We start from the raw sequence: 26,871 nt of genomic DNA, 5'->3' as shown, positions 1-26,871 counted from the left end.
AGACTCCTAATTCTGAGAAATGAACAAAGGGTAGTGGAAGGGGAGGTGGGTGGGGGGTTGGGGTGACTGGGTGATGGGCACTGAGGGGGGCACTTGGCGGGATGAGCACTGGGTGTTATGCCATATGTTGGCAAATTGAACTCTAATAAAAAATTAAAAAAAATTAAAAAAAACAAAACAAAAATTGTGCTTGCTGTTTTCAGTGGAAATCTCCTTTGGTCAGCTGGAGACGTGTGGGCATCAGCAGGGGCCGCCCCAGGTGCCCGTGTGCACCTGCCACTTCCTGGCCTCTGTGTCTGGTTTCCTCTGGCTCCGAGTCGGTGATGAGTCAGATGGACCGAGTCAGAGTTGTGGCCTCGGTGGTGGCCGCGGTGGGTCCCAATGGGAGGGCAGGTTTCCCCCAGGAGCCTTCCCTCCCCTTAACTGTGCTTCCACACACAGTCCTGCAGCAAGCACTTCCCCAGTCCAGGCACAGGAGCCTCCCCACCCCTCCCCAGGGCTGACCTCCACCCGTACCGTGTTTGCTGCCACCACTATGGTCCAGTCCATCCCAAGCCGCCTCTGTGTCCTCCCTGCCCTCCTTTGCCCTGGCGGGTGGCGCAGACACCTCCTTGCTGGCATCCTCATCTCCAGGCCTGCCCAAGCCTGTGCCCCGGCTGGCATCCTGCCACTACCCCGGAGGGCAGGCCACCTGGAGGGCAGGCCACTGGCCGTCCTAGCACAGGGGCGGGGGGTGTGCTGTGCACTCCCTCCAGATCCTGCTGTTTACACCCCCCGCCCCCACGCCACCCTGTTTTAGTTGCTCATTCAGTTCAAGACACTTTCTGGTCTGCCCTTTGATTCCCCGACCTGTCCATGGGTCATCTGAATGTGTGTTGTTTTGTCTGCAAATATGCAGGGAATTTGCTGACATCTTTCCTTATCTGTTTCTCCTTTAACGGCATGTGGTTGGAGACCTTGTGTGGTGGGGCCTGAAGCCACTGCACTGGGTTTCACAGCTGTATCTGCTGGGGGCGGATGGGCCAGGTTCGTCTGTGTGGCCTGGTGGGCCTGCCAAGAGTCACGCCCTCTGTGGCCTTGCCAATCGTGTCTTTATCAGCCGGTAGGTGTGGTCTTGTCTCCATCCAGAACTGGGGTTTCCTTTCTCCCTTAATGCCAAGAGGTTTTGCATTAGGTGTTAGAAGCTTGCTTGTGAGGTCAGGATCGGCCTGTTCTCTGGGCCAGTGGGCCCTTTGATGGAAAGAGCCAATCAGCTCTCTTTGCATTAGTGTCACAATAATATTTTCTGTTCTTTTCTTTTTAACCTGCCTGGGTCTTTGATTTGAAGTGCATTTCTCATAAGTATTTAGTTTTGTTTTGCTCTTTTAACCAGTTTCACTGTCTCCGCCTTTTAGTCAGTACGGACCGGTTCTGTTTGATGAGATGACTATGACCATGTTTAAACCGCTCATCCTGCTGTTCTGTTTGTATTTGCCCATGTGATCCTTGCTTCCTTTTCTTGCCTCCTTTCAGCTCAAGTACATACGTTTTGTTCTTCTACGTCTTTTTCCTGTGCAATTCCTTATTCTCTTAACTTGAGGGAGCCTCAGGGCGTGTGGGGTGCATGGGGGCCTGGAGCACTGTCGCCGCCTGTCTGTGGCTGGGGCCTCCAGTAGCAGCCTCACACTTACCTCCTTGTCACGCGGGGAACTTCCCCGCAGGCTACTGGGTTCATCCGTGGCGGCAGGTAGTTACCTCCTACAGAGACTTCACAACGACGGATCTTATGTATTTGCCGTGTCATCCGCATTACACTTTGTAGCCTTGATATTCTTATCTCTAAAATTAGGTTGTTGAACTTTATGACCTCAGTGGTTTTCCAGGCACTTTCTTGTCTATAGAGAGGATTGAGAGGGTGCAGGGCCCCAAGTGTGTGTGATGGTTTCTATATCTGTGTGTACATAGTCTCCATTCTGTGTCACACAAAATGTGCATACATGACACGTGCAGATTTGATGCCGCCTCAGTGTGCCTGTGCATGCTTGGCCGGGCGGCTGAGGGCTGCAGGGGTGACCTGGCCAGGGCCGTGGTGACTGCCCACATCAGGACCCTCTTTCTGGATTCAAACCCACAAGGCACCAACACCAGTTTTCATTTTGCCTGTGATGCTACACAGGCTCCATTGCCGAGTGACGTGCCAGCCTCTGTGCACGTGGATTGCAGACGATTTCATTTAGAATTTCCTGTCTTGGCTAACACACCCATACCTAATTTTTTATCTGGAGCCAAAAAAAAAAAAGATTTGAGTTCAATGTAAACATTTCCTTATGCTTTAATCACATCCTTAGGAAGTGGGGACTGAATTATCTTCATAGGGCGGATAGAGGAACTGAGGCAGGAAGAGGTTCCAGGGGGTGCAGTACAGTTGCACCCCGTGGAGCTGATGTCAGCTGCATGGCCAGCTTGGCACTGCACACCCAGGGCTCTGTGTGAGTGCAGACAGTGGTTGGGGTGCCCCAGGGGAGGCCCGGGGAGGGGCCCAGAAGAGGCGTGAGATGGTAGTATTGGGAGCGGAGGCCACGTTCTACTCCTTCTAGAGGCCGCAGGGATGTATGCACCAGAACTGAATCCTATGTCAAGATTTCAAGACAGTTGCTTTTTTCTATTCCATGGGAGGCATATGTTTTTTGTTTTTATTGAGGTGACAGTAACATTTTTTTTAAACCATCAAGTGTTTTCTTATTTTTTATTTTTTTTATTTTTTTTATTTTTTTATTGGTGTTCAATTTACTAACATACAGAATAACACCCAGTGCCCGTCACCCATTCACTCCCACCCCCCGCCCTCCTCCCCTTCTACCACCCCTAGTTCGTTTACCAGAGTTAGCAGTCTTTACGTTCTGTCTCCCTTTCTGATATTTCCCACCCATTTCTTCTCCCTTCCCTTATTTTCCCTTTCACTATTATTTATATTCCCCAAATGAATGAGAACATATAATGTTTGTCCTTCTCCGACTGACTTACTTCACTCAGCATAATACCCTCCAGTTCCATCCACGTTGAAGCAAATGGTGGGTATTTGTCATTTCTAATAGCTGAGTAATATTCCATTGTATACATAAACCACATCTTCTTTATCCATTCATCTTTCGTTGGACACCGAGGCTCCTTCCACAGTTTGGCTATAGTGGCCATTGCTGCTAGAAACATCGGGGTGCAGGTGTCCCGGCGTTTCATTGCATTTGTATCTTTGGGGTAAATCCCCAACAGTGCAATTGCTGGGTCGTAGGGCAGGTATATTTTTAACTGTTTGAGGAACCTCCACACAGTTTTCCAGAGTGGCTGCACCAGTTCACATTCCCACCAACAGTGTAAGAGGGTTCCCTTTTCTCCGCATCCTCTCCAACATTTGTTGTTTCCTGCCTTGTTAATTTTCCCCATTCTCACTGGTGTGAGGTGGTATCTCATTGTAGTTTTGATTTGTATTTCCCTGATGGCAAGTGATGCAGAGCATTTTCTCATATGCATGTTGGCCATGTCTATGTCTTCCTCTGTGAGATTTCTGTTCATGTCTTTTGCCCATTTCATGATTGGATTGTTTGTCATCAAGTGTTTTCTAATTAGTTTTTATATATGATGCTCTAGTTCTGAGGCTCATGTCACTCCCAGATCTTTCCAGCCCACTTCATCAGGCCACCTCATGGAAGCTAATTTCATTCTTAAGCCCCTAAGAATCTAAGTACCTTCCTTTTGGAAAATGTTCTGCAGATCCTGGCAAGGTCAAGAGTGAAGCCATAAATTTAAGTGTAATACAGACCTAGAGGAATAGGGAGTCTGCTTTTGTCACATTACTTATTTTAACATTCAAGTAATTTTCTATAAAAGTCAGAATATTGTACCAGAACTCGATCTTCCACTGTAATGCAGACATAACCTGTCCAGGTGATAAGTTAAGAAGATGAAGCATCAAATAAGGCATTGGTTTCAAGTTCGGGCTGCTGATGGAATTTGTTGGGCAGAAGGGGAAGGAGGCTGAGCATCCAGTTCTGTGGAGCGCGCCTTGTGTCCTGTGCACCAAATAGGAGATGGCCAGCATGCATGGTCAGTGGTGGCACTTACTCCAGGACTCAGGGATGCATGCTTCCCTCTGGCCAACAGTGGTCAGGATGAACTACCTGTTTTGCTGTAGATACATGGCTCACATGCTCTGGACAAATATCGCATCTACTTCTACTTGTGTTGGGGAACACTGGTGGGCAAAGTGTGCTTGCATAGAGGCTAGTAGAGTGCTTCTGGAAATACCAAGATATTTTGGCCCCTACCTGAGATGTTCTGCTCCATAGATGCATGGAAGAGACTGGACATGTGAACTTTCACAAGATCATTATGGTGCTGTTGGGCTCAGGTCACACTTGAAGAGATGCTGCGCTAGGTTACCTGGGAGCTGGGGTCCTGGCCGTATGCAGCGGAGCTCCCCTCCTGATTGAGACCGCTAGTCTCGCAGGTGTTCGTATCTCAGGTTGCAACCACTGATGCCCACCCATTATCTCCCAGAAGACCCATGTCTGTCATTCAGCAACAAGGCCTCCACCAGGACTGAGCCCAGGCTGTCCCTGTGTGTGGCATTGCACCTGGCTGTCCTTGTCCAGGCCAGGGACAGACAGCACCCGTTCCTGATTCAGATATGCTCAAACATCATAATTAACATGTCTTACACCCAGGAATACTTTAGTGAGGAAAGTGGATCTTGTCCAGATACCATCCCTCATGTGTCAGAGATGGGAAGTCAAGAGGAAGAATGTATTCAGAGCCTTCTGATGAAATGCAGGTTGCACATGCTTGTGTGAACCCAGGACATCTCAGACCAAGAGGGGGTAAGATGACATGATCTCCTCGCTGCACTCTTACTTTTACAGATCAGAAGAGTACCTTGGAGCTGGAAGGGTCTCACAGACCTTAGGGCCCCTATGGTGGTGAAAGAAGTGCCAGCGCAGGGATGCAAGGGCCCCCGTGGCGGTGACAGAGATGCCTGTGCATTCTATACCAGGTCGTGTGCATTTACTTCCAAGATACTTTAGGGTGCACAGAGCAGCAATGAAACCATCTCAGATCTACTTGAGACCCTCATCCTGACCAGAGTCTTTTAAGTTTGTAAAGGGGAAAGCAAGATATTTTTATATTCCTGGATATTTCTAATCAAAAGTAACATTTGTTTTGAATAAGAATTAAATAGGAAGGATTGAGGGTGGAGGCAGCCAATGCTGACAGTTCATCTGTAGTTGTGCTGAGTGCGTGTTCCGAGTCACATCGGACGGCTGACTCTGCCCCTCTTGTAGACACAGTCACACTCTCTGTGGCCTGGTACACATGTCCCTGGGACCCATGCCACCTCCAGATGCAGGACTTCTCCTTCACTGGGACCTTCCATGCCCCTGAGCAAAGAGTGTCCCAATGTCTATCAGAGACCGGTCTTTTCTAGAGTGCCGTGGCAGTGGGACCTTTGTCGTTCTGTGTCCTGGCAGTGCCTCCTTTGTGTGGTAGAGAGCTTTTCTGTTGGGTCAGCCGAGAAAGGTCTGGTGTTTCCACTTGTGGTGTTCATGAATAAAGCTTCTTCTGGGGCAGGTGTCTCTGTGGAGATGTGTCCTCTCTTCTCCTGAGCAAGCAGATGGGAGCATGGCTGTGGGGCAGTGGGGTGGGCACATGCTCAACCCGGAGACCCTGCTCACCTTCCAGAGCTGGTGCCATCCCCACCCTGCTGGGACTGCTGCATTTTGTTAGTCTCTTTCATTTTAGCTATTCTGGTATTTTTATTATGGTTTTAACTTGCATTTCTTTAATAATGACCAATATTGAACACAGTATCATATGATTATAGGCCTATTTTTAATTGTTCATTATTAATATTGAGTAATAGAACTTTTATTTTTTAGAGGTTTATTTATTTGAGAGAAAGAGGGTGCATGCACGTGAGGCAGGGGCAGGGGACAGAGGGAGAGCCTTCAGCAGACTCCATGCTGAGAACAGAGCCCAATGTGGGGCTCGATCCCACGACCCTGAGGTCATGACCTGAGCTGAGATCAAGAGTTGGATGCTTAACTGACTGAGCCACCCAGGTGCCCCAAGTTGTAGAACTTTTTAAAAACTGTGTTCTGGATACTATCATAGGTGTATGTATTGCAAATATTTCCCCTGATCCGTGGTTTGTTTATTTGTGTTGTAACATCCTTTAGTGACCATCAGTGTTGAATTTTTATGAAATGCAACTTTTATTTTATGGTTAGTACTTTTTGGCCTGTCTGAAAAATCTTGTCCACCCAAAGCCTGAAAATATATTCTATGTTTTCTTCTAGGAAGTTTATAGTTTTTATTCATATTTAGGTGAATGGCCCATGATATCAGCTGCCTGTTGTTCCCTAGCACTGTGCTGACCCTTGAGCAACACGGGGGTGAGCCATGTGGGCCGCCTGAAGGTGGGTTATCCCTACTACAACACAGCCCTATAAACCTACATTCTATTCTGTGGGGTTGTGAAAGTAACATTTTCTCTTTGCCAGCTGACTTTGTTGCAAGAATATTTTGTGTATAACACATATGGCATACAAACTGTGTGTTGACCAGTAAGCCTTCTGCTCAGCAGAAGTTGTTATACTAGTTGTTATGTTTCTGAGGAGTCAGAGTTATGTGCAGATTTTTGGCAAGAGGGGTTGGCATCCCTAACCCCCATGTTGTTCTAGGGTCAACTGCATTAGCAAAAATGTAGCATTCTAAAACATTTATTCTCACAATTTCTGTGGGTTGAGTCTGGGCTCTGGGCGTGGCTCAGCTGGGTCCTCAGGTCAGGGTCTCTGGTGGCTGTAGCTGAGGTATTGACCAGGGCTCTTGCTCATCCAAGGCTCTCTTAGGGATGGATCCACTTCCAGGCTTATTGGCCTGTTGGCAGATTTTTGGATCCTTGTGGTTGTAGGACTGAGAGCCTTGGTGTCTTGGTGGTGGAGGGCCAGAAGTCACTGTTGGCCATGACCAGAGTCCCCTGCCACTCCCTACCACGTTGGGTCCCTAGCAAGCCACTTGTTTCCTCATAGTCCTCAAGGAGGAGGGACCCCTGTGGGACAGTGCTGCCATATCGTAACTGTGTACAACACTGTCATTGGGGGTTAGGGACAAGTCCCAGCCCACCCACACATGGGGCTGGTACCACCACCGTGTGTCTGGCCTGCACATCCATCTTGAAATAATTGGACTAATTTGGGGGCATGGAGACAAGTGTCGGTCAAGATTCATTTTTTTTCCATGCAAATACTTATTCGCTCTAGCTATACTCGTTAAAGATACTTTCCTTTTCCACTGAATTTCATTGGTGTCTGTTGAAAATCAATGGATTCTTAAGTGTGGGGGAAATCTCTTGTTTAGTACCCAATCTATTACAATTTTGAGAGATGTTTTAAGTTTATCAATTGTTTATTTTCCCGATGGTATGGTTGGCACTTTAACTGTCTGGTGAGGATTGTTTTCTCTCTGAACACCACCTCTTATGATTTCATTGTACAGCCAAGGCTCATTAATGCTGTTCTGGAAAGTTACTCAATGTAATCATGGACTGTAATCAATCTCATGCATAGGGGATGGTCACAGTTTTGCTCTATTACTTTACAATTTTAATTTTTTTCGCTATGTTTTTAGTGACAGATATAAATGATCATTGTCTTTCATCCTCCCCGCTGCCCCCCAGGATTTGGTCCAGATGCGCCCTGGCCGCCCATACCTCTGCCCCAGGGCTCTGTTTCCAGCCCAGGGAGCACCCACTCCACTGTGGACCTCTGCCCCTCGGTTCCCCTCTCATTGTTCAAACTCCTCAGCCACATTCAAAGTGCTGTCCTTGTGAACTTTCCCCAAAGCCCCGTCAGCCTCAGATCTCCCGAGTGTGGACAGCAGGCTTCAGAGCCCGGTGCGAAGAGCATGCAGGTGCTATATTCTCAGCTTACTAGTTGAGATGGCAGCTTCTCCCCTGGAATCTGGGTTCCTCAACTGGGGGTAAATGTCTTCATCTTCGTTCTGTTTTTATTCCTGGAAGTCAATCTGATCACCAGAATAGAGCAGATAGATGCTCGCTGATTGCTGGCAAAATAAATCAATCGGCTTTCTATTTCTAACAGCTTTCCTTATTTCCACATTGCCTAGAAATGACAGTATTTTTCAGCTGAGAGTGTTTATCTTGTTGTGGAGGCAGAAATGCACATCTCACACACAGAGTTCTAGAAAACACACCTCTGAAGTCGGTCTACTTTGAAAGCCTTTGTAATAGTAAACCATTAGAAACACCTAGAGAGTTCTATGTGTGAAATGTGGGCTGTAATACAGCTTGGAGGTTTCATAATGCACCTGCTTGGGAAGTATAAGTAATCCTCCTTGGCGAGTCTGGATCACATCTAATGACCAAAGCAGAGGCTGTGGGGCAGCCACCACCGCCACAGAAATGGGGATACTGTGACAAAGACACTGTGCATGAAGATTTATTTTGTGATCTCGGGTCCTCTGATGTTTGCATTTTCTAAGGCCACTTCTGTATTTTCAGTAGGTTATACCCCCACACTATTTTAACATTTAAAAGGGCATTTTTCCAGTAATGATTTGTGTAAGATGCAGGAGTCTACCAGTAGGGCCGTTAAAGCACATTAATGACTTATGGGCAAATGGCCAGGCCAGCATGTTGCAGCTGTCTTTCATACTCTCTTGGTCAGAGGAATTGCTGGTGTTAATTGGCATACCTCCTTCTTCCTCCTCCTTCTTGCACAAACCATTAAGATTCCTTTAGAAGGCCGCACATGTCCATACATGTCTGCCTATCTGCCCTGACACCTGCGAAGCTCTTTCAGACCTTGAGCGTGAAGGAACATTTGTGCCAGGTCGTAACTTACCATGCACTTCTAGCCTCAGATATGTGAACATCTCGATATATGTTGTAATATAGGTAATATATATATATATATATTACATCGATATATATTGAATTTCTGAGATTTCCTCAACTGGGAAAGAGCATGCTCCTCAGTGATTGCTTTGTTGGTTCAAATCATTTTCATTTGTTCATCTGTTTGTTCATGCTCAATTTTAGTGGAACTGGAATGACAACAGTTTGGACCTGGAAAGGGACGTGAGGGGCTGGTTTCTCTGTTCCTGGATCCAGAGTGTGGTGAGGCTCATGGCACATTCCTGCCCTCTGTCCTCTAACTGACACCTGTGCTTGCTGTCCAGCCACCCCTCTCGGCTCTGCTTGGGGGTCACTGGAAGGCTCACGGAGCTTCAGAGTCTGCCAGACAAGATGCCAGGACCGTGTTCCCCAGCAAGCTCCCTGTACATAGCAGTGTCGCCGTGTCCCCAAGAGCACAGCTTATCCTGCTATCCTGAGAGCTTGTTGCCAGTGCAGGGACTGAGGTGCCACTGGTGGCTGTGGCTGCAGAGGGCTCAGTGTGGACCAAGGCTCGGATCATTCATTGTTCCCGGAGTCTGACTACTTGCTGTGTAAGCAAGCATGCAAACATTTAGCTTGAGGGGTACCAGTTATCTATCATCAGAGATAGTCATATGTTGAATAGTGACAATTCTTTTTCAGAAGTGGGAACACAAATTCTAAAAAATTTAAAATTCTAAATTTATATTCTAAAGTGACTCAAGCAGGAGAACAGGGGAACTTTAGGTGTTCTACAATATCTGTCACTGCAAACTCCCCACCTGCCAGTGATTTTTAACATAGTGATGCCTGGCGGCAGGGTGGCTGGAAAGTATCCAGGTTCAGATAGGACAAACGGAAAGAAGAGGCTTGGAAGGATAGAGACCATGTCTGTCAGTGAAGAAGAATGACAGGACCTCAGATTAAAGCAAAAAGGGGCTCTTGCAATAAATACCAGTGGACCAGGCAGAAGTCCTTAAGTGAGAATTTAATGCTTTCCAGTAGAACTGTACCTTGGCTTTTATTCAGGTTGGGTGGTGGGATGCTTTGGCAGCCAGTAGGAAGTCTCAGTGTGCCTGGGCTGGCCACCTGCTCAGTTTCCTGTCCCTACCCACTGACAGTCACATGGTTGTGTGCAGACATAAACTGAGGCAGTGGTTTCAACCTGAATGCCAACTACAGGCGGCCTGCCAGGTGAGTCCTTCACTCGGGTCTCACCTGCTGCCTGCCCTCAAGCCATTTCCAAGTGAGTGTGTCAAGACTCCAGAGGCCACTCAGTGCTCAGACAACATAGGCCAGACAAGCACACCAGACATAGAGGCAGAAGCCCCATGTGCACTCAGTGCTGGACAGTTATGTGCATTCACCACCAGTGTTTTTCCATAGACTCACATCTGCCTGGAGGAGCTAGCAATATCCAGCTGCTACCATTCAGTCTGTCAAACGGGGAAGCCCAAAATCAAGAGTCCAAATTTTCACATTCAGAAAATGAAATAAGCACAGTAGAATAAATTATAGAAATTAAAGTAGAATTACAAAATAATTTTATTAAAACATAAGAATTAAAGACACCTGAATAAGCCACGCCTGGAGGAACGTCCCTCTGTGGTACCCAGTTGGGGGAGCATCTGTCCTTCACGTTACATGTGATGGTAGCTTTCCTTTTTCAGATCCTCTGTGTTTAGATGTCACATGAACCCAGATGACACTTCTGGCCTCTGCTCACGTGTTACAACAGTGAGTCACATAAAATAAGGATTTGCCAGTGTGCTTTCATCCTCAAGGGACTGAAGACACTTGCATGTGGACTGGAACCTATGTCCACAGGCCAGTCCTGAGGGGGCTGCATGCGGACTGGGGTGTGTACCAGTCCATGCCCTGGTGGTTCTGTGGGTCTTCTCCTGAGGGACCATTAGGGTTGAGAAAACCCCAGAGTGGGGAGATCTTGCAGATCTGGACCAATTATGTTTCAGAAAATGTAAATAGACCTTCTGCAGGTCTACTTGAAGGCAAAACAGTTGCCATAAATGTAATTCATGGTAGACATCAGATACTCTTCTAGGAGTAATAGTTTATGTTTTAAAGTTTCTTCTAAATTTCTTCTTGATAATTGCTCTGAAATTAACTCCCAGTGTACAGACTACACTTTTGGAATAAGGTGCTTTTAAGTTGAAACTCATCCTTGACTCAATGCCCTACAGGGGGTTGCTGCAGTGTCCTGTCCCTGACTGGGCTTGCCTGCCTACAGTCCCCATGGAAGGCTTTCTGAGGTCAGGAATTGATGTCATAGGCTACTACTTGAGTCCTGAATCCCATGTTGGATCACTGTGTTCTGGAAATGCTTTCTTGCAATTTCTAAGCAATCATCATGACAACAGTGTTTATTTCTAACAAAAATATAGGCTTCTGCTTGCTTCTGGAGTTGATTAACTATAACTTTGGTCTCCACTGAGATGAGATGTTGACTTTGCAAAACTGCTTCATAGGTTGGAAGTGATGCTGCAATTCCCCCCTGGAAAGGTTGTGTTTGTGAGTCAAGGGTGTGCCACGTGACTGCACCATACTGTGCTCCCAACATTCACCTCAGCCTTAGAGCCAAGCCAGAGCTGGTGATAAGCCACAAGGCGAGACACTCTAAATAACATTCAGCCACGGATTTTAGCTTGAGAGTTGCATGTTGTGGACAACTACTTCAACTACTTCTGCAATGGACGAATACTTCTGTGTCTTCTAAATTCCAGTAACTAGTTGACAGTTGCACTGAAATTAGCATGGAGGGTTTCTCTGTCCTCAGGATCCTCGATGCCCCCTCCTTTCCAATCCCTCCTCAACCCTGACCCCAGAAACCTGTCTCCACATCTGCCTTTCCCAGACTGCCATGTGGGTGGGATCACACAGTGTGTGGATTCAGACTCTCTTCTTTCATTTAATGATATGCATAGAAGTTTCCTCCCTGTCTTTTCATGGCTAGAGAGCTCATTTCTTCTTAGCACTGGGTTCCATTGTAATGTCTGGATATGAGTTTTTCTTTACCAGTGTCTATATTTCAAATCTTTTCCTGTTTCATGGTCCTGGCAGAGAGCTTGCCCAGAAACACAGGAAGAGGCCTCATTTGGAAGGGATTTTTCAGTGCTTCTCCGAGAAGGAAGACTTCCGATAGGTAACCATTATTGGGCCCAATGTCTTTTAAGTATGAATTGGTGTTGGACTTTATCAGAGGTTGTATACACCTACTGAGAATATATTTTTTTAAGTTTTTAATGTGATGAATGGCACTTACCTATTTTTCTAGTATAGAACCACCTCTTATTCTTCCAAAAACCTCAGATTGGACATGATAAGTTGTCCTTGAATAGTAAACTAGGTTATCAGTGAAGCCTCCCACTTGACTCCCTTTTGTCAAGATTGTCTTAATTATTCCAGGCATGTACCCTTCCATATAAATTTTAGAGTAAGCTGTGTCTACAAAAGTCCTTGCTGGGGTTTTCATAGGAATTGCATTAAACCCATGTATATACATCAATTTGGAGAGAACTGACTTTTTACTATGATGAGCTTTCCAACCCATAAACATGGTTTGTCCTTCTATGTATTTTCATATTTGATTTCCTTTGTCAGCATATTATCATGTTCAGCTTACATATACTGCATATGCTTTTAAAAGTTATATCTGGTATATAATTTTCTTTAGGGTAATTATAAATTATACTGTTTTTAACAGTGGTTTCCACATGGTCATTATCAGTATATGTGATGAGACTGAATTTTGTGTGAGTGACTGGTCACATTCTAGGAGTTACTTTTTGTTTGTTTCTTTGTGTGTGTGTGTGTGTGTGTTTGTAGATTCCTTGGGATTCTCTATATAGACAATCATGTTATCTGCAAACAGGGACAGTTTTGCTTTTTCCCTACAATATGCATGTATATTATGTCTTACTCTTGTTGTATTGCAATTGCTGGGGCTTCCAGCACTGTGTTGAGTAGAAGTGGATGTCCCTCTGTGGTCCCCAGTTGGGGGAGCATCTGTCCTTCACGTTACATGTGATGCTAGCTTTTGGCATTTTGCTGATGCTATCAAGTCCACTTCATAAATTGCTTTTTATCACAAATGTGTGTTGGCTTTTGCCAAATGCTTTTTCAGTATCAATTGCTACAGGCAATTTTTCTTTAGCTTGTGGATATGGTGGACTGTGATATTTTGACATTGTATAATGTCATGTGTCAGTATTGGAAGATCCATATAACTAAACGGATTGTATTTTTCATGTGATTAATGCACGATGTTATAAAAGCATGCACTGGTAAAGATTTGTTCATTCACAGTGGAAGATGGACCAATAGATTTTAGTGGGTAAGAATACACTCATTGATACAACTTCAGATTCTACATTCACATAGCCTTTAAGAAATATATACATTCATCATATTTTGGAGCAGCATCAAAGATGATTATTCACAATCATCTGAAAGGACTGTTAAGAATAGTTCTTCTGTTCCAAATAGTCTTCAACCAAGACAACGTATTGCAGCAGTTTGAGTGCAGAAGCAGGTAGGAGAACCTAGTCGTCTTCTAATAGGTTAGACATTGATGAGATCATGACATTCATCTCACTAAATTTATTTTCGTTTTGGAAAACCATTATTTTTCATAAAATAGGTTATTTATGTAAAAATATAATGGTTTATCATTGTTAGATGAATTCAAGCATAAATATATTTTTAAATTCCCAGTTTTATTTTATAATTTGCTGAATGTTGGCTGACACTGCCTGCATAAACAAAAGATATTTGTGGTTCTCAGTAATAAATTTTAAGAGCATGAAGGGGTATTGAAACCAAAAATTAGGAAGTGCTACTTTATGATAGTATGATTCTGGTTTTAAATACTTTCTTAGATTCATTTTGGGAAGATATTTTTCTAGAATTTATTCATTTGCTAAGATTTAAAATGTATTATCATGAAATTGTATTCTCTTATCATTTTTTATTATTTAGTTTTTATTGTAATTTCAAAATTGTGATATTATTTGAAACTTACAGAAAAAATGCTAGAATAAAAATGAATGTCCTATATAGTTTTTACCCATATTAATAGTTTTATTTTATAGTATTTTTTACTTGACTTATAATTTATCCATCCCTTCTTTCTTAATTTCTCTGCATGTAGCTACCTAGCACTTGAAATTTGACTAGTCCAAATTAAGATGACCTATAAATCTAAAATATACATCAGATTTTAAAGATGTGGTACAATATAAAATTTTTCATTAATTTTATGTTGATTATATGCTGAAATAATAATTTCTTAATAATGGGTTAAATCAAATATCAAAATTAAATCATTTGTTTTTATTTTTTAATGTGGCTTCTAGACAATTTAAATTATACATATGGCTTGCATAGTATTTCTATTGGATTGCATATATATATAAATTAGATTTTTGAAACCATCACTAGTACATTGGAGAAATCTTTCCCCTTTATGTCTGAGCACATTAGGATGTACATTAGGAACTATGATATCCTTTTACATACATAGATATGGTTTTAAATATCAGGGAATGTTATGCCGACACAAGGCTGTTCTCTGCTCATCCAATCCACAGTTCACTTCCAGCTCACATTTACAGATCCTTTATAACTCTTCCCAACCCACGATGATACACTTCTTATAATTGTTATGTCTTCCTAGCCTCTCCTAACTTGGAACAGTTTCTTTTTTTTCTTTGACCCCCTCTCCCTTTTTTTGACAACCACAAGTCAGTTCTTTGGTAATATTTCTTTATGATTAGTTGCCCTTTTTTGGTCAGGACTGCACAGAGATGGTGTTCTTGGGTCAGTGGCAATGTGATATTGGTTTGTTCCAATCATCTTGCAGACTTTCGTAACTTGGCTAAGATCCTCTACACCAGGCTTCTCTTTTGTAACAGCAGTATTTTTTCTTTCATAATTCATAAGCAGTTTAGGGGTGGATATTTTAGAATGAGACAAATATCCTATTTATTATCAAACTTTTACCTACTAATTTTGGCATTCGTTGATGAACTTTGGAATTTTTGTGTAACTGGTTTTTAAAGAAGACGATAGACTTGAAGAGAGCAGACTGAGGACTATCTTTGCACACGGCCAGGACTCACACATTGTGTTTGGTACATGGGACCTTGGATTGTGTAGCAGTTCCATACTTGAAATGGGATACTCAGGTATCTAGAAGTATACCCAGCTTTATAGTGATAGCAGTGAGAATCACAGTTCATAAAAATAACTGACACAGTTTGGAAGTACTCAGTGGATGTTTCGCACACATGCATGCAGCAGGTGTATTTTCAAAAGCTTCTCCTTGAGGGAATCTTCAAAGGAGGAAGTCCTCGAGTGAGAAAATCACAGCAAGTTTGTGTCATTGGAACTGTGACCACAGCACTGCCTTCACTCCTCCTTAGCCTGTTTTGCTCTTGGCACAGAAGGGCGATTTAATATTTTCCAGAGATGAAGTCTTACAGGCGTGCTGGCAGCTTCTGGATGGCTTCTGTGAAGTGATCCCTAAGTTTTCATCCCTTCACGTGGATGACTCTGGGGACCAGAATCTGGGCCCACATGCTGGCACTGCTGCCTTCTATGGGGAAGCACTACTTAGGGATGAATCTGCTGGGTGTGAGCACTCGCATTTATCCACCGTTAATCGTTTGATCGCCTCTGAACTTGACCTGTGACCTCCTGTTGTCTCTTCCCTGCTTACTCTTGTACTGCATCCTGTCTGCCTTTGGAAAGATGAAAGTTCCCAGTTGTGGATGGTCTGGACCCAGTTAGGTTGTTGTACCAAAATTAGACCCGGAGCACAGCCATTTCAAGCAGTACTGAATCATCTGGGCAACACTTACTAAACCTCATTTCCCAGGAGAAGGTGAACTACTGGAAAATACCTCATTGCTTTTTAATTTTGGCCTTGGTTTTCCATGATTGTGTTAGATTATAAAAGAAAGAAAGAAAGGGGATTTTCTAAAGACGAGTCTGTTTTTTCTCCCTGTTCCTAATTTTAATTTTTTTGAAGATTTTATTCATTTATTTTAGAGATAGAGCAAGAAGGGGGAGGGGCAGAGGGAGAGGGAGAAGCAGACTCCCTGCTGACCCTGGAGCCTGTTGCCGGGGCTCTGATTCATGACCCCGAGATCATGACCCAAGCCAAAATCAAGTCAGATGCTCCACCCACTGAGCACCCTTGGCGCCCCTTAAAATCATCCTTGGTGATTTTAAGAAACTGAGGTACTTGGTGGTATTCCTGCATGGCTACCATGCCTTTCAGTTGTCAGACTCGAGATTATCTAATAATTCTTTCAGTTTTAAAGAAAGTAAAAAGATGAAGGGGAATATGGTCCCCAAGCAGACTGGCATGCCAGGAGACCTGTCTTCATTCTTTAGTTCTGAACAATTTTGGTGACTCTCCTCATGCTCTCTAGCACCTCGTGGTGTTACCAGGTGATATCAAACTTATAAGATATCAGTCATAGGTGAGGCCTTAAAATCATTTGATTCTATTTGTAGCCTGAAGAAAATGATAGAGCTAGTTCATAGCCTAGCGAACATTCCAGAGGTCTCCAGAATCCTGCACAGGTGCTGTTTGCTCACCACAGTGGCTCTTTCAGTGCAATTTAGGATTTTACCTATGAAAGATTAGTTATTTTATTTTCTAGACAAGTCAGATTGTAAAATTATACTCTAAATGGTTCGCAGAAGAATTCAAAAGATGTTTATAGATATCTTTCATACTAAAATGTTCTTACAGATGAGTAGAAAATATAACGCAGCTGACCCTTGAACAACACAGGTTTGAACAGTGCAGGTCCACTTATGCGTGGACTTCTTTTTGATAAATATGGTACTTACTCTAAAGGTGTTTTCTCTTATGACTTTCTTAGTGACATTTTCTTTTCTCTAGCTTACTTTATTGTAAGAACACAGTATGTGATATAACAGAGAATAGGTATTTATGGGCTGTTTGTGTCATTGGTAGGCATCCATCAACAGTAGACTGTTGTACTGAACCTTGGTGGGATAAAACGTTATACAAACGTTATACGTGTATATTCGACTCTGCAGAGGTCCCATAGTTAAAGGGTCAACTGTAGCTTCAGGTTTTACCTGGATGACAAGTGTGTGTACCCAAAAGTTAGAATATATGAAGTTATTGAGTAGGGAAGTGAAGTGTAAGGGCTGGAGCTGACCAAGAAGAAAAAGAGAAGCCTCACTAATGAGCTGCTGTGTAGCCGTGAGTCCGGTAGCTTGACTGAAATGGAAAAATTCATAGAAAGACATATGTTGAGATTGACTTAAGAATAAATAGAAAAATTTAAGAGATTTATAACAAGAGATTAAATGATAAGAATAACTAAAAACAAAGAAAACTCCTCACAAAGAAAATACCAGGAAAAGATGGTAGTTACTCCTACCAAATATTTAAAGAATTAATCCCACTTTTCCATAAATTTCCAAGAAATTAGAGGAGACACCAAAACTTACTCAGTGATGTCAGTGTCATTCTGATTTAAAAAAAAATCAAGAGAACAGAAAAGTAACACCAGTGTTTCTTATGAATATAGATGCAAAAATCCCCAGTAACAAGCAAATCAAATCTGGCAATATGTAAAAAGGATTATATACTGTTACCAAGTGAGCTTTATCCCAGGAATGGAAGACTGGTTTAACAAAGGAAAATAAATTAATGTAATACATCCCATCAAAACATAAAAGCATATGACCATCTCCATAGACACAGAAACACACCTGCACGCACCTGCACGCTCACCCCTGATATCCAGTACCCATCAGGGATCCGAGGTTGCTCACCAGGGTGCTTATCCCTCTCATGTGTCTGGGGTTAAAAACAAATGCAGTGGATGGGGGCTACAGTCTCCAGGGCACGTGGCTCTCTGGAAACAGAGCTACTTTCCTTTGGGGACTGGTCCCTGCACCATTGTTTGTGGTGCGTGGACGTGGAACCTCAGTGGCTGCTGTTTGCCTCTGACTTTTCAGTGTTGAGCTGTGGGTGACCTTTGAGAGGGGGTCTGAGACTTCACCATGATCTTGGGTTCCAGGTGTGCGTCGGTGTCTCGGGAGGTGAGCCAACAGAGATTGGTCCTCTTTGGTCACATTGTCCCTCCAAACAGACATTTCCAGCAGTTCCCAGCTGTCCTGCACGTAGCATAGAAGACTCGTCTAAGTGTGTTACTGGTTCCTCCAGCCTCATCTCTCTTCTGCAGCCACTCGCCCGCCAGCTGGCTGACTTCTCGCCCTTTCCGAAATAAGCCACCTTCTCTCACACAGGTGTGCCCATTTCTCCTTTCTGGAAGACATGCTGCCCTCTCATCTCCCTTGGCTAATGCGTATTTGTCCTTCATATGTGTCCCCGACCTACCCAGGCATGTTCCCCTCTGGGGGGCCCAACTTCTTCTGGGTGGTTTGCCTCCCCAACTCCTTTGTGAGCCCGTTACGGTCCTGCTCCCGCTCCGCGCTCTCACACCCTGTGGGCCCTGTGCCCCACAACCGGGCGTGTGCAAGCCGTGCCCCGCAGGGGCCCAGGGTTGCATGTGGATTGACGCGGGCAGCCAGGCAGCTTCATTGTGACGTGGGTCCAGCGATGACCCCTCCAGTGTGACTCCATCCTGAGCCCTGACTATCCCAGAGCCTAGGTGAGGCGTTGTTGGGAGCCAGAGCTTCACGTTCTCATTTCAGTTGACAAACCACAAAAAGAACATCTTTGACCTGCCTACCCTGACAGATACCCCCTTATCACATCAAAATTGAAAGACACAAGTGGAGTTTATGACTAAAGTTAACACAACTTCAAAGGCAATTGAATGTAATTATCATGATGCAATTTTGGGCACTCTACCGCAGGGTTGGCAGTAGAGTGAAAATCTCATTTAATAAAAAGTAGGAAAATAGTCCAGGCTCAGTGACAGAGTAGTGTCACTACTAGTGTCCAGCCTGCTTCTAACCATCGTTTACTGTCAGCCTGGAGTCTCCTGAGGGTGCTTGCATGTCCCCGAGAGACCCAAGTCAGAGCTACACCCCATGTACAGGGTGCTAGGAAACCTGGACTTGTGAGGTTAGAGGGGGGGTTCCCTAAATGTGAGGAAGGTTCTCCAGAGGTTCTTGATAGTGAGGAAGCATGACAAATGGCCATTATGGGGGACAGACGAAAATAGTTGCTGTACAAATGGATCATTAATGTGACGTCACAGTGGTAGGATTACGGCAGAGAAATGCCAAGTAAGAAGCTTATTAGGTTCACTTTGTGTTTCTCCTACAGTTTGGTAGCTCTGCGAAGGTATGATTCTGTTCCTATCTATGCTAGAAAACAGAGCATCTGAAGATAATTACTGTAAAATCAAGGACACTAGTATGTAGCCAGGTGCTATTGTGGATGTGTCCCAATGTGAAGAGTTACCACTGTGATCTTCTTTATTGGTTCAAGGAGAGCATCAACAAGGATGAACTCCAATAGAAAAATAGAAGGAAGGTTGAATATTTTTTTTAATTCTGGAAAAGATTACTTCTTCTTTTAGATAAATGTGTAACTGCACCAGAGAGTGAAAACTGACCTAAGAAAACTAGCAGCTCTCCACTTTTATTAAAATATTAAAGTCAAGAGGATATAATTTTATGTATAAAATATAATCCATTCATCCATCCATTCAAGCCAAAATTATTGAGTGCCATGAAAAACATTCGTGAGGAATGCTGGCAAGATCCTTGTTTTCATGGGGCTTAATGGATAGGCAGTGTCAGGGACTCTGGCAAAAACAATAGAATTTGGTATGGAGGGACTGTCATGAGTGGGAGACTATGAAATCAAACATAAAAACTCCTTAAAACACAAAAAGACATTGCTGTTTTTTTGGAAATGCGGTGTGGGGTGCGTGTGTGTGTGAGGTTTGCATATGCTTTTCTGAAATGTAATTTTCTAATCATGGAATTTAGACTTCTGGCTCAGGATAACTTTGGATTTCAACCTCTTGAAAGTGTATTATTTTGCTGTGTATTATTTTGGTGTATTATTTTGTTCAATCCAGAGTAGAGGTGGAATGCACTATCAGTGAGAGGGCAGGGAGGCACGGCCCAGGCGCTCTGACCTGCTCACAGCAAACACCACCAGCCTCGCACACACTGCCTGTCGGGGCAGATGTCCCTGCGCAGCCCGTGCCTATTTACTCCCCCTTCTAAGCCCCCTGCGGTTCCGTGTTCGAGGAGGCAGACAGAGGGGCTGGTGTAAGTCTCGGAGTAGAAGTGTTTGTGGATTTGCACATGGAGAATGAGAACCGTCAGATGCAGAAGAGGGAGACAACCAGTGACCTCGGCCCCCATGGGCTTGCTGCTGTCATTGTGTGCGATAGGCCACACTGGACCCATAGGTGGGATGTAGCTGCAGGCGTTTGTAGCTTTTGAGTTATGGCCACGGAAGATGGTTCCTGTTACGTTTAACAGTTGTTGATCTAACATCTGGCTGGTGGAAGATATTTGTTCCTGATGGTCTGGCAAGGCTCTGGGCTCTGCAAACACTCACGGCCGCGGCCTCCAGCCCGGAGCACAGTGTGGTCACAGGGGAGGAATGCGACAGTTGGACTGTAACTGGAGTTCTGCTAGTTTCTCTGTAAATGATTTATAAACCCAACTTGAAAAATTCGTCTTAAATAAGCTGCAGCATTCTCGTGTCCTCAACACATAGGATTCCTGTTACACATGGTTCTGTTATTGTGGGCCGTTGCACAGTTACAGAGACGTGGCAACTATGCTTTCCATGCAGAGATAAGTAGCTTTCAGGAGAACAGACACAGGATTTCCCACACCTGGAGCCCCGCAGACCTGTCCGGCCTGCTTCCCTCCATGATTCTGGGAAGGACAGCTGGCACCGGGGTGGACACTGGGTTCCAGCCTGTGGTTTATCCCTGTGGTTCGGGTATGAGAAGACCATCTTGGATGTTAGTAGAATACTTAGACTATATCGTCATTTTATAGGACATCTAAGGTGCAGATACACAAATAATATGTACAGAGATGACATTGTTTCTAATGGTTTGTGTGTTTCTAATGGTTTCACTTTTAAAATATATATGATTTTGCAAAATAGGAAATCCACAGGAACAAAGGGAAGCACACAGAAAGGAAACTGCATAGCAGCTCTCATGAACTGTCCCAAACTCAGCTGTGACTGCTGTTGACATGCTAGTGCATGCATCGTCAGATTATTTTTTCCCAGGATTGTGTGGAAGTGGATGTGTGGGCACACATGCTCAGAACAGGGATGTAGCGTTGATATTTGCACTGCGTTCTGTGTATGGGCATACATAATTTATCTGATCTTTTGTTGTGGCTTTCAGGCAGCCTCTAACTTGCTCAGTCGTTCACAGTGCTGTGCTGCACATCCTTGGAGGTACACTGTGTACACTGGTGTGATTGCTGCCCCATGATCATGTTTGGAAACACAAGTGCTGAGTCGGTGTTCTCACTTTTTAGCAGCTTTTGAGAAGTATTGCCAAATTTTCTCCAAAAAGTTTGGGCCAACCTGTATATCTTCTAATAGAGGGTGAGAAAATGGTCTACATCAAACAATGAAAATTATTATTGAAACACTGTCAGCGCAGATCCCAACAGTCAAGGGCAGGAAAGAGGGTGGCATGGGGAGCTGCACATTCCCTCGCCCACACTCACATCCACACTCATGACAGGGCTTCTCCGAAGACGAAGGTGTCTGGGTGTTAGCACAAAGGAGCTCCACATGCTGGGTTGTTGTATTTAGTTTTTGGTGAATTATTTATTGACACTTTAAATGTTTTTCATTGACATATTCCTTGTTTCCCCTTGAGCCGTTAACCCCTCTTGATGTGTTAGCATCATTTTCCTCAGTTTGTGATATTAGAGAAAAATTCTAAGCTCTGTTTTTATTTTTAGACTTTCCCCTAAGATTACATATTCATTGACATTCCCTAATTTTGTTTCATATTTACATGTACAGTAGTAGATGAGTCTGTTACCTATTTATTTTTGTCCCAAAGCATTAGCCTGGCACCCAAATTACTGACCACGTTTTTTCTCCTTCATTTGAAATACCAAACCCTTCATACAATATTCTTGTCTCTGCTTCTTAACATTATTTTCCATTCCAACACAGTCCACCAATTTTGATTATGTACTGTCATAACTATGCCTTAATATCCCTTTCAATAAGCTTTATTTAGTTCTTCTTCTAAAAATAATTTCATAATGCAAACTTTGAGTGTTCCTAAGAGCAGGGAGGATGTCCTCATGAGCCCGATGTTTCCACCCCAGCTTGCATGGACAGTGGCGCCCAGCTTGTCTATTCATTTCTCCCAGCTCCATACCTTGAGATCATTTTGAGGCAAATTCCAGGTAGCATTTCATCTGTAAATATTTCAGTATATGTCTTTATTAGATATTTTAATTGATATATAACTTATTTATCAATATATACCACTTTTAGCTGTGGCAATTCAGCTGATTTGTGTGTATTTATATATTATATAACCATCACCATTATCTGTCCCAAAATATCCTCACTCCCCCCCCCCAAAAAAAAACCCTGTACCTATGAGCAGTTGGTCCCAATTCCCGTTCCTCCAGTCCCCTGGAAACCACTCATCTTCCTTCTGTCTCCTTGGGTTTGTCTGTTCTGAACATGTCACAGAAGTGGAATCTTACGTAATGTCCTTTTGTGTCTGGTATCTTTAGCGTAATGTTTTCAAGATTCATTTCGTGTTGTATGTATCTGCACTTCATTCCTTTTTATGGCTGAGGACGATTTCATAGCATGGATAGCCCACATTTTGGTGATGGATTTTTCACTTGTTTCCATTTTTGGGCTATAGTGGGTAATGATGCTGTGAGGCTTCAAGCACATGTTTTTGTCTAAACATATCCTTTCAGTTCTCTTGTGGAATTTCTGGGTTGTATGGTAGTTCTATTCTTAACCATTTGAGGAGCTACCTAACTTAAATGGAGGCTGATTATTTTAGATTCCCACTAGCCATGTGTTAAGGTCCTGATTTTGCCACATCTTTGCCAACACTTATTTTTGATTTTTAATTTTTTTTAATTTTTGATTTTTATTATAGTTATTCTAGTGCGTATGAAGTGGTATCTCATGGTTTTGATTTGCATCACATTTCCTTAATGATTAATAATATTGAATATCTTCTTGTATGCTTGTTGGCTATCTCTATGTCTGTATGTCATTGGAGAAATTCTATTCAAGTCTTTTAGAGAAACTCTATTGAAATATTCTGCCTATTGTTAATTGGGTTATTTGACATTTATTACTTAGTTTTCATAGTTCTTTGTATGTCCTAGATATTAGACCTTCATCAGAGATGTGACTGAAACTGTTTTCTCTCATCCTGTGGACTGTCTTTTCACTTTTATTTATAGCATCCCTTAGAACACAAGAGTTAATTTTCCATAGGATGGGAGGTAGGGGTCCAAATCCTGCCTCCCCCCTCTTTTCTTTCTTTGCCTGTGGATATGCAGTTGTTTTATACCATTTGTTGAAAGAATTATTCTTTTCCTCCACTGAATAGTCTGGGATCCCTTGTTAGAGGTCAACTGGCCATGGATTAAAGGTGTATTTTTGGACTCTCAGTTCTACCCCATTGTTCTCTATGTCTGTTCTTCTGCAGCTGCCTTGTTGTGTTGGTTACTGTAGCTTTGTAGTCAGTGTGGAAAGTAGGAAGGCTGAGTCTTCCAGCTTTGTTTTTCTTCAGGATGGTTTTGGCTATTCAGGGTGTCTTGCATTTCCACACGAGTTTTAGAATCAGATTGTCTTTTTGTACATATGAAAAATTTTGATAGGGATTCCACTGAATCTCTACTTGAATTTGGGTAGTGTTGCCTTTATAATAATATTGTTTTCCATTTTCTGAAAATCAGAATGTCTTTCTATTTATGTACATCTTATTTAATTTCTTACAACAGTGTTTCATAATTTTCATTGTAAAAGTCATGTGTTCATTTTGTTAAATTAATTCCTGAGTATTTTGCTTTTTTTTTGATGCTGTTATAGGTGAAATTGCTTTTTAAATTTAATTTGAAAATGTTCATTGCTAGTATATAGACATGCAACTAGCTTTTGAATAATGATCTTGTATTCTATAACCTAGCTGAACTAGTTTATTAGCTATAACAGTTATTTTTAATGGAGTTTTAAAACTTTCAACATGTAAGATCGTGTCATATACAAATAGAGCTAGTTTGACTTCTTCCTTTCCATTCTAGATAACTTTTATTTCTTTTCTTGTCTAATAGCTCTGACTGGAACTTCTAGTACAAGGTTGTATAGAAGTTATGAAAGCAGACATCCTCATGTTCCAGATCTTAGGGGGGAAGTTTTCAGTTTTTCATGATTAAGTGTGATCTTAGCTGTAGTTTTCTCATAAATAGTAGAGGAAGGAAGGTCCTCTGTGCCTAGTCTCTTTAATGTTTTTTTATCATCAAAGGATGTTGCATATTTTCAAATGCTTTTTTTTTTGGTATCTGCTGAGATGATCATATGTTTGTTATTCCATTGTTATGGTATATTGCATGAGTTGATTTTTGTATGACCTACTAACCTTGTATCCCTGGGATAAATCCCACTTGATCATAGAGTATAAGCTTTTTATATGTTGCTGTATTCAGTTCTTACGTATTTCATTGAGGATTTTTGCATCTGCAACTGTAAGGGATATTGTTCTGTAATTTCCTTTCCCTGTGATGTCATCGCCTGGTTTTTGTATCAGAGAAATACTGGCCTCAAATAATGAGTTCTAAAGTATTCTTTCCTCATCTGTTGTGTGGGAAATTTAAAATGATTAGAATTAATTCTTCTTTATATTTCTAGCAGAATTCAGCAGTAAAGATAATTAGTCCTAAGTGTTTCTTTGTTGGAAGTTTTAATCATCACCACCATCATCATCACTGACTCCAATCTTCTTAACTGCTATAGATCTATTTTTTTCTTGAGTCAGTTTTGGTAGTTTGTGTTTACACCAATATGTCCATTTTGTAGGCTATCTGATTTGCTGGCACACAATGGTTTGTGCTGTTCCTTAGGGTCTTTTTATTTTTGTAAGGTCAGTCATAATGTCTCCTCACTCACTCCTGATTTTAGTAACTTGTGCCTTCTCTTTCTTTTATGTATTGCTTGCCCATTAACATAGATGTATAGTTATTATTTATTTATAATTATTGTTTTATTTATCTTTTAGGTCATATTGAAAATAAAAGGAGTTACCAACAAAAGTTCATTTACCCTATCCTTCATATTTACCTATTTAATTACCTTTACTCGTGTTTTTCCTATGGAGTTGAGGAGTTACCTGGTGTCTTTCCATTCAAACTTGAAGGGCTCCCTCCAGTATTGGTTGTAGGGAAGGTCTGCTAGCAACATACCCTCTTTTTTTTGTATATTTTTAAATTGGAGTTTGATTTGCCAACATATACTATAACACCCAGTGCTTATCCTGTCAAGTGCCCCCCTCAGTGTCTATCACCCTGTCACCCCATCCCTCTGCCCACATGCCCTTCCACTACCCCTTGTTCATTTCTCAGAGTTAGGAGTTTCTCATATTCTGTTACCCTCTCTGATTTTTCCCACTTATTTTTCCTCCTTTCCCCTATAATCCCTTTCACTATTTTTTATATTCCCTGTATGAGTGAAACCATATGATTGTCCTTCTCCAATTGACTTACTTCACTTAGCATAATACCCTCCAGTTCCATCCACGTTGAAGCAAATGGTGGGTATTTGTCATTTCTAATGGCTGAGTAATATTCCATTGTATACACATACCACATCTTCTTTATCCATTCATCTTTCGATGGACACCGAGGCTCCTTCCACAGTTTGGCTATTGTGGACATTGCTGCTATAAACATCGGGATGCAGGTGTCCTGGCATTTCATTGCATCTGTATCTTTGGGGTAAATCCCCAGCAGTGCAATTGCTGGGTCGTAGGGCAGGTCTATTTTTAACTCTTTGAGGAACTTCCACACAGTTTTCCAGAGTGGCTATTACCAGTTCACATTCCTGCCAACAATGTAAGAGGGTTCCCCTTTCTCCACATCCTCTCCAATATTTGTTGTTTCCTGTCTTGTAATTTTTTTATCATTCTCATTGGTGTGAGATGTTATCTCATTGTGGTTTTGATTTGTATTTTCCTAATGGCAAGTGATGAGGAGCATTTTCTCATGTGCTTGTTGGTCATGTGTATGTCTTCTTTGGTGAAATTTCTGTTCATGTCTTTGCCCATTTCATGATTGGATTGTTTGTTTCTTTGCTGTTGAGTTTAGTAAGTTCTTTATAGATCTTCAATGCTAGGCCTTTATCTGATAGGTCATTTGCAAATATCTTCTCCCATTCTGTAGGTTGTCTTTTAGTTTTGTTGATTGTTTCCTTTGCTGTGCAGAAGATTTTGATCTTGATGAAGTCCCAATAGTTCGTTTTTGCTTTTGTTTCCCTTGCCTTCTTAGATGTATCTTGCAAGAAGTTGCTGTGGCCAAGTTCAAAAAGGGTGTTGCCTGTGTTCTCCTCTAGGATTTTGATAGATTTTTGTCTCAAATTTGGATCTTTCATCCATTTTGAGTTTATCTTTGTGTATGGTGTAAGAGAATGATCTAGTTTCTTTCTTCTGGACTTGGCTGTTTAATTTTCCAAGCACCATTTATTGAATAGACTTTTCTTTTTCCAGTGGATAGTCTTTCCTGCTTTGTGAATATTAATTGACCATAGAGTTGAGGGCCCATTTCTGGGTTCTCTATCCTGTTTCATTGATTTATGTGTCTGTTTTGCAACATACCCTCTTAATGTTTATCTGGGGATGTCTTAATTTCTCCTATATTTTCAAATGATAGTTTTGCTGGATATAGAAGGATTGACTAAAATACTGTTTTTTTCTTTT

At 42.5% G+C, this 26,871-nt stretch overlaps 1 protein-coding gene across 29 annotated transcripts in view; it reads left to right on the top strand.

Moving 5' to 3' along the window:
• Positions 1-26,871, top strand: part of WDR27 (WD repeat domain 27) — a 215,322-nt gene that overhangs the window by 142,005 nt on the left and 46,446 nt on the right. For 7 of the 29 annotated variants that reach the window (XM_049114658.1, XM_049114655.1, XM_049114656.1 and 4 more), the window contains one exon: positions 12,005-12,205. The exons of 11 other annotated variants lie outside the window; for them this stretch is intronic. In XM_049114658.1, coding sequence (XP_048970615.1) covers positions 12,005-12,163 — 159 coding nt within the window. In that variant the 3' untranslated portion in view covers positions 12,164-12,205. Of the gene's footprint in view, positions 1-12,004; positions 12,209-26,871 lie in introns of those variants that run through there. 11 more of the 29 variants (XM_049114681.1, XM_049114675.1, XM_049114682.1 and 8 more) reach the window with 5 other exon arrangements.

The sequence above is a fragment of the Canis lupus genome, chromosome 1, assembly GCF_003254725.2.
Source record: "Canis lupus dingo isolate Sandy chromosome 1, ASM325472v2, whole genome shotgun sequence".
Taxonomy (NCBI): Eukaryota; Metazoa; Chordata; class Mammalia; order Carnivora; family Canidae; genus Canis; species Canis lupus.
Note: the sequence above shows the minus strand (reverse complement) of the source record. Positions and strands in the feature narration are given on the sequence as shown.